Source organism: Momordica charantia, unplaced genomic scaffold (assembly GCF_013281855.1).
Source record: "Momordica charantia cultivar OHB3-1 unplaced genomic scaffold, Mcharantia_2.0 BLBB01000101.1, whole genome shotgun sequence".
Taxonomy (NCBI): Eukaryota; Viridiplantae; Streptophyta; class Magnoliopsida; order Cucurbitales; family Cucurbitaceae; genus Momordica; species Momordica charantia.
Window position 1 is genome coordinate 762 of NW_028275257.1, and position 15,346 is coordinate 16,107.

The 15,346-nt window shown below is 36.5% G+C and overlaps 1 protein-coding gene and 1 pseudogene across 2 annotated transcripts; both read right to left on the reverse strand.

Moving 5' to 3' along the window:
- Positions 1-4,367: 4,367 nt before the first annotated feature.
- On the reverse strand, positions 4,368-10,898 carry LOC148207709 (allantoinase-like; annotated as a pseudogene). Its single transcript, XR_015787708.1, has 15 exons — positions 10,635-10,898; positions 9,713-9,797; positions 9,346-9,466; positions 8,791-8,864; positions 8,431-8,507; positions 8,215-8,251; positions 8,057-8,142; positions 7,571-7,647; positions 7,128-7,262; positions 6,437-6,562; positions 6,030-6,188; positions 5,815-5,921; positions 5,279-5,398; positions 4,863-4,961; positions 4,368-4,542 (listed from the first exon to the last, which is right to left on the reverse strand). The product of XR_015787708.1 is annotated as an allantoinase-like (transcript).
- A 460-nt stretch (positions 10,899-11,358) lies between these two features.
- LOC111010944 (sphingolipid delta(4)-desaturase DES1-like) lies at positions 11,359-14,277 on the reverse strand. Its single transcript, XM_022284533.2, has 2 exons — positions 13,824-14,277; positions 11,359-12,444 (listed from the first exon to the last, which is right to left on the reverse strand). The coding sequence occupies exons 1-2, from the start codon at positions 13,977-13,979 to the stop codon at positions 11,626-11,628; spliced, it is 975 nt and encodes a 324-aa protein (XP_022140225.1). The 5' UTR covers positions 13,980-14,277; the 3' UTR covers positions 11,359-11,625.
- Between the last annotated feature and the right edge of the window lie 1,069 nt (positions 14,278-15,346).

Here is a 15,346-nt window from a genome sequence, read left to right on the forward strand (position 1 = left end):
CAAAGATTGGGAAATAAAACCTAAATGTCAAAACGATATCATGGGAAAAAATGAACAGTTATAAGGGTTGATGTTGTGGTGCTCCTTTGAGATGAAGCTACATATGATTGAAAATTTCAGGAATCATCCAATTGGAAAAAATTAGACCTAACTTTACCAAATCCTCAACAGTGGCTTGATATGCAGGCAATTTAGATTTACAAAAGATGATGTCTAGAAGCATGGCTGTTAATATAAGAGAAGATACCTGTTTCTTAGAGTATGAGAGAGAATAGCTGCAGGCGCCTTATTTGGCAGTGCTCTGACACTGGCTTTTCTTCACTCTCACCTTTATTTTACCATATTGCACAAGGATTGTTTCATCATCATCAGAAGCTTCAACAACAGTAGCTAACTTATTCCCGAGACCAGTTACAAAACACTGTTCACCCAACTTGGGGTTTGTGTAAGAATTAAGAATTAGTATTTGCATCACTGATGCGGAAATTCTCTGCTGGATCACAGCTTCACAAATTGAAGCAATTTCTGATTCGGTTTCTTTAATCAGTGAACTAAATTGATCGGCACCAACATTTTCAGTTGCTCTCTTCGAACTTCTGTTAACAGTTTCTATCTTGGACTTTATTGCCTCAATCTCTTGCTGAGCCCGTCTAGTTTCGAGAGACATAAGGGGCTGTCTCACGCTTATCAAGATCTTCTGCCTCATACTGAATCTAAATCAATGATTTAAAAATGAGATGAGTTAAAGATCTATTCCATAAATAAAGCAATACATAAGTTGGTTGGATTGTCATGTGTTATTGGGTTCGGATTTGTTGAACTGAGAAAGTAGTAAAATCATTCACAAGAAACTCTTTCATACTTTATCAAATGGTATAGTTTGCTCAAAATTTCAGAAGTCCTTTATAACTGCCACCAATGGCCATTGCAATTGTTGAGCTACTTAAGTTTTAAGAAATGCTCTACTTGAAAGTTGAAATGATAATCACATTTCTTACGTGTTTTTCTAGTTGATTATGCTACGAATCACGAATGTAAGTTTTCCGTAGACTGAAAAAATGTTATGAGCAAAGGTAATGTCATGATCAACTATCACGGTCAGTGAACAAGCAAGCTTACAAAATGCAGTAGGGTAAAAAGCAACAGACAAAGGTAGTCTGGACAAATTCTAGAACTTTACCTCGTTATAAAGGGCCAAATTTCAGCATGAAAGAGATGCAGCTTTCCTCCTTTGAGCTTCCAATTTATCTCTTTCCTCTATTAGTGATTTAAAAGCAGACACCTACGTTCATCCTGCCTTTCTGGTGCAAGATTCACCATCCACTTCTTTGCACGCTCTATTATGGCTGGATCAAATCCAATAGATTCAGCAATACTTAAAGCATTTGAATCTCCAGTACTTCCCCAAAGGACCCTATAAGTAGGTTTAAAGTTTCTAGTGAAAATTCCATAGCTGCATTCTCAAAGAAGAATCACTATCTTTTATGCGAGTTAAATCCGCATAGTGAGTAGTCACAACAGCTAAGTTTACACATTTTTGAGATATTTCAAAATGCTGGTAGAGAGAGCCACGCCTTCTGAAGGATCAGTTCCACTACCAATTTCATCAATAGGAGACGAGAGATTCATTTGAGGATACTTCTAAAATTTTACAAATCCGCGAGATGGCCACTAAAAGTTGAGAGATTTTGTTCCAGAGACTTCAATCAAGAAAGCGATGTCAGACTTAAATATAACTAAAAAGCTGATAACCTATACAACTACAGTAGGAAGATTTGAAATTCTACCTGGTGATCTCCAACGTCAGCCAGAACAAGATCAAACCATGGAAGTTTTGGGAGGTTCTTAGCAGCAAGTACATGCCAGCCTTAGCCATAAGAGATGCTAGGCCCAACGTCTTAATGGATGCAGTTTTGCCTCCTGTATTAGGTCCTGAATCACAAACCACTCTAGTTTGATGCTTAATTTAATGTCTATTGGCACTGGAAAATCAGTGAAGCTTCCTGAAAAACCTTCACTATTCATTGCATTATCTCTCTTGTCAAATTGACCTACATTTCAGAGTGAGATAAAACATTATCTGATGAACTTTTTAGAGAGTAGTTGAGCAGCAATGGGTTCTGAATAGCATCAATATCTACGGATAATGTATTGTCAGTTATACCATAATTTAAGCCTTCATACCCCTTGGGTGAGAAACATGGACAAACCCCACTCATCCATCGAGCATAAGCAGCCCTGGCCAAAGCAAGATCAAGTTCAATAATTCTATCCAATAAATACTTTATATCACTTTCTGACTCTGATATTTCAGCTGTAAGCATACTCAAAATGGCTATTTCCTCAGCCTTCTCAGAATTTGAAAGCCTAACTTCCATGTTGTTCAAATCCACTGCATCCCCGGGTTCGATAAAGTAAGTGGCGCCAGAACTGCTGGTGCTCAATACAATTCCATCTGGAAGCAAATATTTGTGAGAAGCTCTAACAGCAACACACATTCGAGCTCGGCGCTTCGTTATCAGAGGTCTGTCGATTCCACCCGCCTGATAAATCTTAGAGGATACTGCCTTCAACAGAGAATCTAACTCTTCCATATTTCTCTTCCTCTCCAAGCGAATGAGCTCCAAGTCTTCACTGGCTCTATCAAGAATAATTGAGAAATTGCAGTCGATGCAAAATCCAACTTTGCTCTCCAATTCCACCTGGAAATCGCAATTCTGAAGTATTTCAAGCAAGGGCAAGTACCTAATGAATATAATTAGATAGATTAAATCGTGTTCATCTCTCCATAGTATCTGTTCACGTTTCATTTCATCAACTAAACTATCACGGACAGGAACACAGGGAATTAGGATCTTTTACTCACGGCTCGAGATGTTCATAATTTTTTCTCCACTCTTCTTTCTTGTTTCTTATTATTTTTTACGAACAAAGAAAGAAGGGGAAAATTGAAATGTTTCACGAGATAATTTTCTATGTAAATAAACATCACATCAGTTTTCCTTCAAACACCCAAAAGCTCCATAGAAACTTTACCTATCTGAAGACTGGCCACCAGCAGCTAAAGCCCTCCAGTTCCTCGAACAACTCCCTCGCAGCTTTCAGAGTTCGTCGCACCGAACACAGTTCAGCTACTGTAAGCAATTTTCCAGAAGTTGCCGAATTCAAAATTCCAGAGACTTCTTCGATTCCTGAAAAATCCAACTGTCTGGAAACCACAGCTTCCGCTGCAGCCGTCTGATCCAGAAGCTTTTGGCTCTCCTCCCTCGTCCGGCCAATTCGGATGTTAGCCTTTTGAGCTACGTCAAAGCCCATGGAGGTCGATGTAAACGTGGAGAGTTGCTACAGATAGAACTCCATTTAGAACTCTGAGGGTTTCGTTCTGGAGGGCCTGTGAAGTAGCGATTCGGACGGACGCCGATTCATGAGAGGTGGATAGTGAAAAGGCGGGCCTGAAAACTCTGGCTAAGATACTGGGAGTTCTTCTAATGGAGACGAAGCTGTAGCTGAACTCCATCGGAAGGTGAAGAAAGTGGAGGAGGGCGCCGGTGAGTGAAAATTTCTGCGGAATGGATTTTCAGAGCGGGCATCTTATCCAGTTCAATCGCCGAGTCCTCTCCATTGACGTTAGTTACGCAGTCGCAGGCTTCGGTTATCCTTGCAGTTGCAATCGCATACAAAAAGAACGGAGCTTAGCAACTTCGACGACATGTGTTTCACCGAGTCAAAACGACATGTCGTTCTTCGTTGGCAACTAAAATTTCTTGATTGCCATTTGGTGCTATGAGAAATGTGGTGTGAATCATGATGTGCATATTTGGTTCGTTCTTAATATTCTTATCATTGTCATAAGTCGTAGATTTGTAAGTATGACTCTTTTTTGTTATGGAATTCTAACTCGTAAGTTGATCGTCATGATCATTTAAGCATAAATATTGATCGATATTCTAAAATAGTAAAAGATAGAGGTTGAGATTAATGTTGTGTATTTTTTACCAAGTATATTTTCTGCACGAGTGACTAGATCGGATTGCTAAATAATTGATGATGAATTTGTTCTCTTGATTGACCTAGTTAAGCTACATTGACAGGCTATGGTTAAGGTTTTTATTTCCAACGAGTTATTATTTCCTTCTAGAAAAGAAGTAAGAAAGAGGAAAAGGAAACTTATATCATATGGATCAAATTTGATTAAGGAACCTATCTCCCAACAAAGAGTGCACTTCCAGCATCCTATCCTATAGATTATTTTATAAGCCAGCTCAACTTATATAAATGAAAAGGTTTAACACAGATATTAGTACCCTTCATGCTTTATAACAAACAACTCTAGAAAATTTGACCCTTTCTTTACATCATAAGCGCATGAAAGGCACTAATTAAGTCATAACATGAAGATTAATAGATATCAGAGTCCTTGATCATGCGAGGATTGGAGCACCACAGGCGGCGGGTGCGTGCTTCTCTTGAATACCAGTTGCCCCTTACAAATGTGGCCAAAACTTTTCCAGACAGCTTCATTCCCATGTAGGCTGAAATGCTCTATATTAAAAGAATGACAGAGAAAAAGCCCAAGTTAACATAGCTGCATAACAAGCCAACCCAACTTTTTGCAACAGAAAACTCATGACAAATGCAGGCCTTCTTGGTTTTAATTTTAAGGAGAAAACAAGTTTTGTTTCATAGAGCAATTTTTTATCTAAAAGATTCCCTGCCCATGGAGACGTGAAATTTATATTTATGTAACTGAATCTGTAGAGTAGAGTTAAAATGCTGGAAAAAATTCAGACAAGGGAAAATAGAAACAAGTGAAAGTAGACATATGAAGAGGAAACAGTGGTGAAATAGAAAACCAGACATACTGGATGTCTAAGGTATACAGGAAGCTTGTCATTGACGTCAAACTCCTCTTCTGGTACAAATGCAACAATATCCGCATGCTTTCCAACAGCAATAGCTCCCTGTAAGATAGAACTAGATTTTCATATATCAACGAGCTAGTGATGATTACCAGTAGTCAAGCATCTCCATTAAACATGGTAAAAATATGACACTTGGCTTGTATGATGTTATTATTGTACATTGATATGCAACTCTCCTACCATTAATGAAAATTAAACAAGTTATTTAGGCTATTTCTGTGTGATATAACTCATTGACCATTGTACATTCATAATTTAACAAGCTCGTGAAGAAGGGAAGACAATGAACGTATCTCAATCTACCCTGCCAAAAAAGTGGGAACGAAGAAATTGATATTAGAAAAAAAAAGTTTGACCTTTAATTCAAGGCCAGCAAGCTTGGCAGGCCGCTCACTCCACCACAAAGCCAATTGCTCTATTGATACTCCACGTTTCTTTGCATGTGACCATGTCGCAGAGAGATCAAACTGCAGATTCTCAAAAAGAATTGATGTTAATATTGGTAACTTGATTGGCAGTTAATTCTCTTGTCCATGTATTCATGCAGAATACAAATGCATCGTCTGGTGAAGTGTTATGACTATGGGATATTCGTTCACTGGGAGCCACAAGATAGATAGAATTTACCTTCGATTTCAAATTTCTTAAAGGAGGCCAATCTATCTCAATGGCTATTAGTTATGAAGGTCATAGATACAAATGTCTGAAAACATTAACTATCAAAATACAATTTAAAGACTGTTTCATCTAAATCAGCAACAAGCTTATTCTTAATCAGCTTCTACTATAATTTTAATTGTGCAGATGTATTGGTCCATGCCTAAGAGTACGAGAAAAAGAAGGGACAGATGCTTGTGGGACAATCTATAGTAAATATTTAATCCTAACCTGCAGAGATGACACGCCCACCCCAAGCCTTCAAAAAGTCCCCAGAATCAAGTAGCTTTAGTTCTGGCAGTGTTGGCGAATGATCGGAACTTAACATGTCAATATGTCTTCCTGTAATGTTAAGTAGAAACAGGTGCAACTTCAGAGAAGAATTAAGCAGTATTTAACTACTTTTAAAAAAAAAAAGCAATATTTAACTAGCAATATCTATCAAAACACTGACCATTAGAGCTTCCCATAGTTTTTCTTTGTTGGCTTTATCACGAAGTGGTGGAGCACACTTGAAGCGAGTATCTCCATTTTTTATATCTTCCTCGGAAAAAGCTAGGTAGTGGGTGCACGTCTCAACAGATACACTATCACCATCCTTTTTGCTTCCTGTGAAAGAAGTGAGAATAACATTCTTCGTTCTCTTCATTTTCCAGCTAGTTATGGCAGAGTAGACTATAGCTCTTGAATGCAGTAGCATAGTCAAAAAGATATCGAAGCCCGTTGAACTTGACGTGGACAGACCAAACTTCCTTAGGGAGTGAGTGACAACGTATGGGCTGAATAGTCTAATAGAATGTTATATGCCCATTGGGAGTTGGGGACATGCATGCATGTGTGAGTTTTGTATAAAGTACCTTAATAAGTTCTAAGGTAGAGCCTGAGTCAGACAAGTGAACGACGTGAAGTGAGCTCCTTCTGCAGGGCCACCTGGCCTTGTGTTATTTGTCACTGTTAACAGCTCTCTAACAGCTGCCTCTTCCCTATTTAATCATACAAGAGATGAATGGTGACCAGAAATAAAGTTTGTACAAACCACGTGAAAAAAAAGTTTTTTTTTTCTTTTAATTGAACTTACTTCTACATTGGGAAGTGGACATATCTGTTTTTAGAAACTACAATAATTGTGTTGTGAAGACATGACTCGGAAGATTACGTCTTTAAATATCTAGGAAGATTATGTCTTTACATATCTATGTTTCTAAAGACAGATTATGTCCGCTGTAGGAAGGTTAAAACCACTTCCAAAAATTCTCTATCGGATTGATATCTCATCACCACTTGTGAATTTCAATTTAAATGAAGTCAAGTTTCATTGTAATAAAAGAAAAGGGATTATTGGGTTGTGAAGACATATCTAGGAAGATTAAACCAACAATGGGAAAGACAAATATGTCTGTATGTTATAGTGAATTCATTACACATTAATAATTAAAACAAGCACAGCACTAAAATAGGAAAAAAAAAGAAAGGAAAATCATGATAAAAATTCTTGGACTACGTCAAAATGCAAAATTGGAAAAATGTAAGGAAATTTTCATATCTTACCAGGAAGGTGGTCTGGTTGCAAGATATGTTGAGTAAGAACGAGGGTCATCTTGACTATCTTCAAGTTGTGAAGAGCTTGGAGAACTTTTCTGAATCTCTGAATGTACAAGCAAAGGTCTTTTGTATTTGCCAGCACTGACAATCCTCCTAATAAGCATATATTTGTATGGTAGTGTTTACTTTGACAGGCAATAAAGTTTTTTTTTTTTTTTGGTTGATAACTAGGAGTCGGAGCTCTGCTCCCCTATACTCAGGGGCGCCCGCTCCAAGACCCGGACCTCAGAGACATCAAAGACTTTTGGTATTAAGCTCACCGAAAGGTTCGAACTTGAGACCTTTTTCTAGTATGACCAAGAGATCTCAAGTCCTTGCCAACCGGGTTAGGCCAAATAAAAGTATTTAATTCATTCAGTTTATCAAACTGCTCATACGAATACTGCAACTAAACATTTAAACAAACCTTTATATGAGTAATATCTGTCATAGGAAAGTCATCGATCCCAGAAGGACACATAAACGACTACAAAACAAAAATGGAAAAATATGTTAGGTGGGAGAAAATTGCTAAGGTCATAGAGATTTACTGCAAACATCAAGCTAGTTCGTTCAACATTGATCTAAGGGTGTCCTGAAAAAAGTAACCTTCTATTGAAGGAGACCCCACTATGAAGACATTTTATTGCTACCTGAGGAATTTGCCTGATGAAACAATTAGATAGGAGCAAGATATTTATCACTCTCCACCAGGCTGACATTGTCATCTTACTAAAAATAAGGATAAAGAATATTGCAACCACATAATAAAATCATAAATGTATAAGAAATGAAAACTATAGTTTAAGTAGGATCTAGAACAGATGCCACTCATGTACATTCCATAAGGCTGAGATGTAAACACCATTAAAGACAGAACAATTATCAAGAAGTACCTTTAAGCCAAGAGCACCTGCACTTAGGAGACTTTCCAAAGCACTTGCATTGAAAGCATTCTCAGGAACAAGACCTCCCCAGAAGCCTTTAATTAATAGAATGACATTAGTCCTTATATTATAACAATTGAGTTAGAAAAGTAAAGTTTTGAGTATACCAACGTCAACATAAATTCTTCCTTCAGCAGCCTTAATCTATTGATAGAGTAATACAGATTAGTAGAAAGAAGTCGTAGGGCATTGAGTTAAGCAGAAATCAGAAATGAGCAATTTTATATATGTTTATGCTGATAGAGAAAGAGAGAGAGAGAAGATGGTTTGATCAATGAATTCACAATAATGATTGAAATATATTCAGAAAACGCTGAAACAACCTTGAGTTTTAGAGTTTCTTCAGACGTAGTGGATGGAAAATTATTTAAAGGCATGTCAACCAGCGTAGTTACACCACCTGTTCAAACATATCAATATCAGTTCCTCATGTTGTCCATCTGGACTAAAGGAAAGTTCATAATAAAACATAAAAAAGAAAACTCAACTTTACTGCGCTAAAATATTCTAAATTCAATCGAAACAGGTCTAGAAGGTTTAGAAACCATAAACATGGAGTTGGAACTTAAAATAGATGTAAGCTCTGTTGAGATGATGAAGTTTGTTCGTGGTACAGCCATTCCTTCCACCTTCCAAAATATGAAGCCTTCTAAATGAAGAAATGACAAGCAACAAAATCATACCAGCAGCTGCAGCTTTTGTTCCAGAAGGAAACCCTTCCCATTCAGATCGTCCAGGATCATCAAGATGAACATGGCTGCCAAGAAAGAAATCAAGAGCATTACTAATAAGGTTCCCGTGAAGACATTGATTATGTCCACTGGATAAAATCCCCCTGCTGGAAACTAAGATTAAAATGAACCATACAAATTCAAGGACAAGAAAAGTATAGACGTAACGTTATTGTAGGAACCAGTTCCAGTCAAACGGCCTTCACATTTCAAATTGCTCTCAATTTAAAGCCAAACAAATCCTTGACACTGATAGTACGATCACACACCCGAACTCTCAGAAATAGAGAATGTATAAGTTGCCAACTACAAATTTGGAATCTAACCTCCCAGCACAAAACTTGTCTAATTAATTTCTCTTCTGAGAAAAATAAAATAGAATGGTTGTAGTACCAGTAACTAAATTCTACAATATCCTGCAATTTTATTTACTATCAGAAACTGCAAATCATATTTATATCCAATAATCAGAGGATGCGGAAGACAAAATGGATTTTCATGTCTTACATGTCAACCAAGCCAGGCATTACAACGGCATCTGAAAAATCAACTACATGTGATCCCGTAATCTTCCCATGCCTTTCTTCTTCCCTAACAATGGATACGATCTTCCCCTCATTTATCTCAACTGCCCAATTAAGCATTTCATAAAAAAATTCATAAGATGATCAAGAAAGCAAGATGAAAACCCATGACTGACAAAGAAACACTTTCTGATTAGTTACTAATGAGCTGATTTATCAGAGAAGGAATTATAAATTTAAAACGTAGCATAGAGGGAAAACAAGATAGGCAAGGTGAGTAAACCAAAGCCAACTAATGAAACATAGCCTAAAGTGAAATAAATGGATAAAGCATTAACTAGTGTACTAACCAGCACCAGAAATGACTCCTTGTGGCGTAACAATGCGCTTGCTTGTTATCCAATAGTGTTGGTAAGGAAGCAGGCTGCAGTCATTCTGAGAGGGTCGAAACCAAAATGAAAAATTCTTTCACATGAATGACAATTTAATCATAACTGAAACAGTATAAACTGCGATCTATGGTTGCAGCAGGAAGAAGTTAACAACTTTCATATAATTTATGTATTTGCCATGCTTACATCTCATTTGCCTTTCTGCACAGCTATGCAAATACAAATCTTACGCAGAAATTAAAAACCATCTTCCTCCACAATTTTTGTTAGAGTAGAGGCCACCCTGCGGGATAACAATCCTCACTGTTTTGGCAACTTCCCTTGCACTGATTTAGTGCAAAAGGAATCCTAAACATGAAATATCACCCCTAAACCCAGAAGCAGCTTAGGCTAAGATTGCTCGCTACATATATATTCTCCATATATAAGATTTAACATTATTATATTCATCTCGCCGAACACGTATATAAAACGACTTAAAAAAATAACGTTGCTATGTTTTAATTATGATTTTGTAATTTTAATACCAAAGTAAAATTACCAATATACTTGCAAAGCTAAGTTGCTAGGTTCGAACCCACATAACCACTTAATATACTCTCAAATTTTCATAAATTTCAAAAACTCGATAACTGGAATTAATTTCCAATGCCAAAGTAGGAAGATATAACAAAGTTCATTTCAAGTTCAATATTGTTAAGAATGAAAAAGAAAAATAATCACACTGAAACCAATCTTCATATTTTGCAAAACCGAGTTCGTTGATTTCCGTCTACGGTCTTCCTGTCTTCGCAAAGAGTGCACACAGTGGAAGATTAACGAATGAGATACAAAAGAAGAATACAGAAAAAATAGGGATAAAAAGTACTGAAAAGCTTACCTTGGATGGATACTGTAAGTAGAAAACTACGAAAATGGAAGCGAGCAAAGTCAGTAGAGGTAATAGCTTCCACTGCAGCAAATTCAACATAATTCTCTCCCTCTCTCGTACTCAGTAATGCGAATGGACTCGGTGTTCATCCAGTACTGAGGAATTTGAATAATCTCACCGTCAAGAGGGATTCACCTCGTCGGCGGCGACTGAACCATTCGCAATTCACAGGATAAAGACGGACGATAATATCCACGATCATGGTATAGTATCTCTAGTTCCCTGATTTTTTTTATTTTTTATTTTTTTTTTTCTTTTGAAAGATCTAATTCCCTGATTAAGTCGAAAATAAATCTTTGTTTTAATTTAATGAAACAAGTTTGAAAAATTATTACTTTGAAGATATATATCACATATTTTAATGAAAATCAAGGTAAAAAAAAAACTGTCATAAAATTAAGTTAACTAAGAGTAAGACAAAATCTTTGGTTTTGAATAAATCCGTCACAACTCTCTAATTTCAACGAAAATCAAGCTCCCGCGTTATTTCTTTTCTAAAATTCCATAAATTTCAGGTACAAAAGTGTTTTATAATTCATTATGTGAGAATATATCATAAAACGTTCATTAATTATTCCATCTATCAGAATTAACGAAATGAGCGAGAGATAAACATAATTTAAAGTTTAGACACTGTACGATGAAAACAGGTAGGTGAATTGCAAATTAACCCTCAGTCAAAAAGAAAATAATGTAAATTAACCAAATAAGAAACAAAACCTTTTACAAACGGTCCCTTGAAAGGTCCTGGGCTGAGAATCGATTACAGTACAATGAACATTGCTACAATACAATCTAAATAAAATAAAATAAATAAACTCTTCAAGAACGTGAAGAAAACAATGGCAAAACCACCTCAAGAGAGAGTGATCGATCCATCAGAAAAGGATGGAAAAAGAATCGAACAAAAAAATCTAAAGGGAGAGAAAGGGATGATGAACTACTCAGATTTCTTTGCCATTCTCTTCATCCGACTGAATGGGCCAACTGTTCTGTCCATAATGTACATATATATCACCTGGCTCCATGATTTATATGAGTCTAATTCATTGTAGAATTCAGGTGCAATCTCCTTCACCTTGTAAAGCTTGCTTCCTGGAATTCTGGGGAAATCATGGTGTTCATTGTGGTAGCCCACGCTCCATGTCAGAAGATTAAGCGGACCGTAGTAAGAGTATGTCTCCTGTTTGGGATTGAAGACGTAGTGTTCGGAAATGAAGTGACCAGCCATCGGATGCATCCCGCCTCCGACGAAGGTGGAGAGGATCAGATAAGCAAAAGATTTCCAGCTCCAAAAGTAAACCATGGCGAAATCAAGAGCTATCTGAATGATGAAGTTGATGAACTCCCAGTAGCCTGGGGGCTTTGGTTTGAGAAACAATGGCCGGAGAGCATAGAAGAAGAGTTGGAAGATGACCCATATAGCTTTTGTGACAACATTAGTCACCATACGAGCTTCATTCTCGCTCGGGACGTCCATATCCATGCCATCCACTCCTTGGAATCGATGGTGTTCCAGGTGATACTTTTGGAATGTGACGGACATGGGCACTCCGATAGGGAGATTAGCAAAAATCCCGAGCCACCGATTGTGTACGGGAGTCGAGAAGGCAAGGTTGTGACTGAGCTCGTGAATGGCTAAAAACAGGTTGTGGTTGAGAAAAGAGCCAAAGAAGTAGGCTATTGCCAATATCTTTAACCAGTCTGCGCTGTGAAGGGTCGTAGCAGTCCATAACTGTAGCAGAACAACCACAGTAATCTGCAAATTTTCAAGAATGAGAAAAAAAACTGGCCCAGTTCATATTACAATCATAAGTTAAGGATTGATTTTCCAAACTTCAACAAATAATCACAACTTTAAGACTATAGGTCAATTGTGGATAGAAATGCAGATGGCTCTACTTTATGTATCTGAAGAATCAAATTGCAGATGCATTTAGTTGAATAATAACAATCTGAACTTCTAAGATCGATTATCCCTTCCCAACAGCAGCAAAGGTTTTTTTTTTTTTTTTTTCCTTTGAAACCAAAGAATTCTAGACTTTTAGAAATTGAAGCAAGCACTAGTCTAAATATTTAACATCAAGGATCATTTTTCTGATTTCGTGAATGGTTTCCTTTGAAATATGCAAAAGCCTAACTTTCATCAATAGGCTATCCTCATCAAACAACCCCATTTGGAACTATTTTGATTTTAGTTTCTGTTCTTGAAAATTAAGTTTTTAAGCACTACTCCCACGTAGTAATACATTTGTTTTGTCATCTATTTTTAGAAAGTTTTCAAAATCTAAACCAAATTTTAGAAAACAAGAAAGAAGTTTACATTTTAAAATTTTGGCTAAGAGATCAAATATGGTTTTAGAAAAATGAAAAACATACCAAAGCAACCATAATTTTTAAAAACAGAAAACTATAAAAGGAACCAAACTAACAGCTAAAATCAAATATTTGAGCTAAGCAAAGTGAGGGATTTTCTCAAGATAATCTCGACAGTAGAGGAAGCGGGTTTATAGGCATTTTAAACTATCTAGAAAAGAAGTCCGACAGAAAAAGGCATAAAATTTTCCAATTCTAAAGAAAGAAGCGAGTAACTACAAACAATTTTAGACCGAAACGATCCTGAATCAAAGCTTGCCTAACAGCAAGAATTGAAGATGTTTTTATTCTATAGCTAGTTACAAAAGCAGGAAACTTCAGACAAATGCTCATGATACAAATAAGGAAAAAAGAAACAAACAAGGATTAAAATAAGGTAGATGGTAAAAAGGGCAAAGATCGATTGTGGGAATCAAGAACCTTGGCAATGAGAATGACAAGATTTTAAACGCCGGGAAGTGGACAGATCCTTCAATGACAAGCGTTCCAAATCTCAAATGTAGGTTTTCGATCAATACAACTTGCGGGAGTAATCAGGTCGGGAAAATAACAATAACAGTAACGAAAACGCAGCAATGTGGCAGACCCAAAGCACAGAATCAAGCAGAAAGAAGGAAAAATACAGATCAGAATCAGACATTGACATTGACATGTGGTGTGAGCAGCAATAAACGAAATCAGAACATCCAGACAAGAAGACGATCACAGATTTCCCACATTCTCAAAAGTACGAACACACCAGAGAGGAAACTGAAATGGAACCTTGAAGAAAGCCCACGGGTCAGGGCCGAAAAGCTCCCGGATCTGAGGGTACTGAGAGAGAATTTGGCGTCTCCTGGAAGCGTGGGGCTCGTCGGTGTATGACCAGAAGAAATCGGTGGCCATGACTCCCTCCGCTCTCTCTTCCCCTCCCGACATTGTCCCTTCCTCTGCCTCCCGGTCGCTCCCAGAAGATGCCTTCGCGGTCTCTGCCTCTCCTGGGGGCTCCTCACGTTCAGATTCGTTGTGGATCAAGGAGGGAAAATGGTTACTTTATAGGAAGCTCGTCGCAGATTTCGATATGGTCTGGATTGGAAGAGGACCAAATATGGAAATGGAAATGGAATTTGGAGACGACTATATTTAGATACGAACGTTTCGTTCCAGTGGACGCGGTTGCTTTCACGACGGACGTCCCATCGTCGCTTAGCTGCCAGTGGCGGGGATTGAGATTTGGAAACCCTTTGGCTTTCACTCTTTCTTTTCTTTTCTTTTCTTTATTTTATTTTATTTCCTTTTTTTCAGCAAGTTTCTTTAATTTTTTTAATCACGTAAAAAAAATTTAAATAAATGTGAGGTAAATAAAATAATTATATAATTTAATTCCTAAAATTGAGATATTTTACTTCAATTTTTAGACATTTTCGATTCTTGGATTGAAAAGTTAATTATTCATCGAGAAACTAAGGTGGAAGATGTGCTTCTAAACTATAAACATAAATGCTATATATAAGATAATCTCTTTTCAAATTCTAAAACTAATATTAATATTGTATTGGTATTTTTTTTATTGCTTGATTATCCTTAGTCTGTATTATTTGTATTTCTCACATTTCTTTTATTTACAAGTGGCCGAAAAAATTTATTTTATCAAATTTCTATGGATTGAAATTATAAAAGTGACATGGGTTAAATAGTTCGGATCAAACCCTCAATCCAACTAGACCATATTTGAGTTGACCAAATCCAACCACTTGAGTCGGTCCATTCAAACCACTTCGATAAGACTTCCTCTATAAATACGAGAATATACCCAATCCTATACCATCCTACTTTATGTGATTGTACTTCTTATATTATTTTGTTTTATATATTTATTGTATGCTTATATCGCTTTTAATTTTTATTAATCATTATTTATTTTATTAATATTTTATTTATTTTTAAATTTGAGTTAATCTTTTATTAGATGGTAAGAATTAAATAATGGATTAATAAGTTTGAATATTCATATTATATTTATAATATTAGACGGCATAAAAATTCATGTACTGCACAATCGTGGTCTTCTCGCACAGTTTGTTGACAAAGGGTAGGATATTTGTAACATATATAAAAAGAAAAATCAAGAACAAATCATTTAATGACGGTCATTTTCCTTTTCACAAATTTGATTTGTTTTTTTTTTTTAAGAAAATGTTTGTTAACTATGATAATTTTTTTTTTCTGTCCTTCAACTCATTTTCAAATTTTAACTAAAAATTTAAAATTCTTCCTAAAACAATTTTAAACAGAGAAAACAAGAA

Coding starts and splice junctions, on each gene's coding strand:
- LOC111010944 (XM_022284533.2), bottom strand. CDS start 13,979: ATGTCGGGAGGGGAAGAGAGAGCGGAGGGAGTCATGGCCACCGATTTC. Junction 12,445..13,823: donor ACCCGTGGGCTTTCTTCAAG/GTTCCATTTCAG, acceptor GAAAATTTGCAG/ATTACTGTGGTTGTTCTGCT.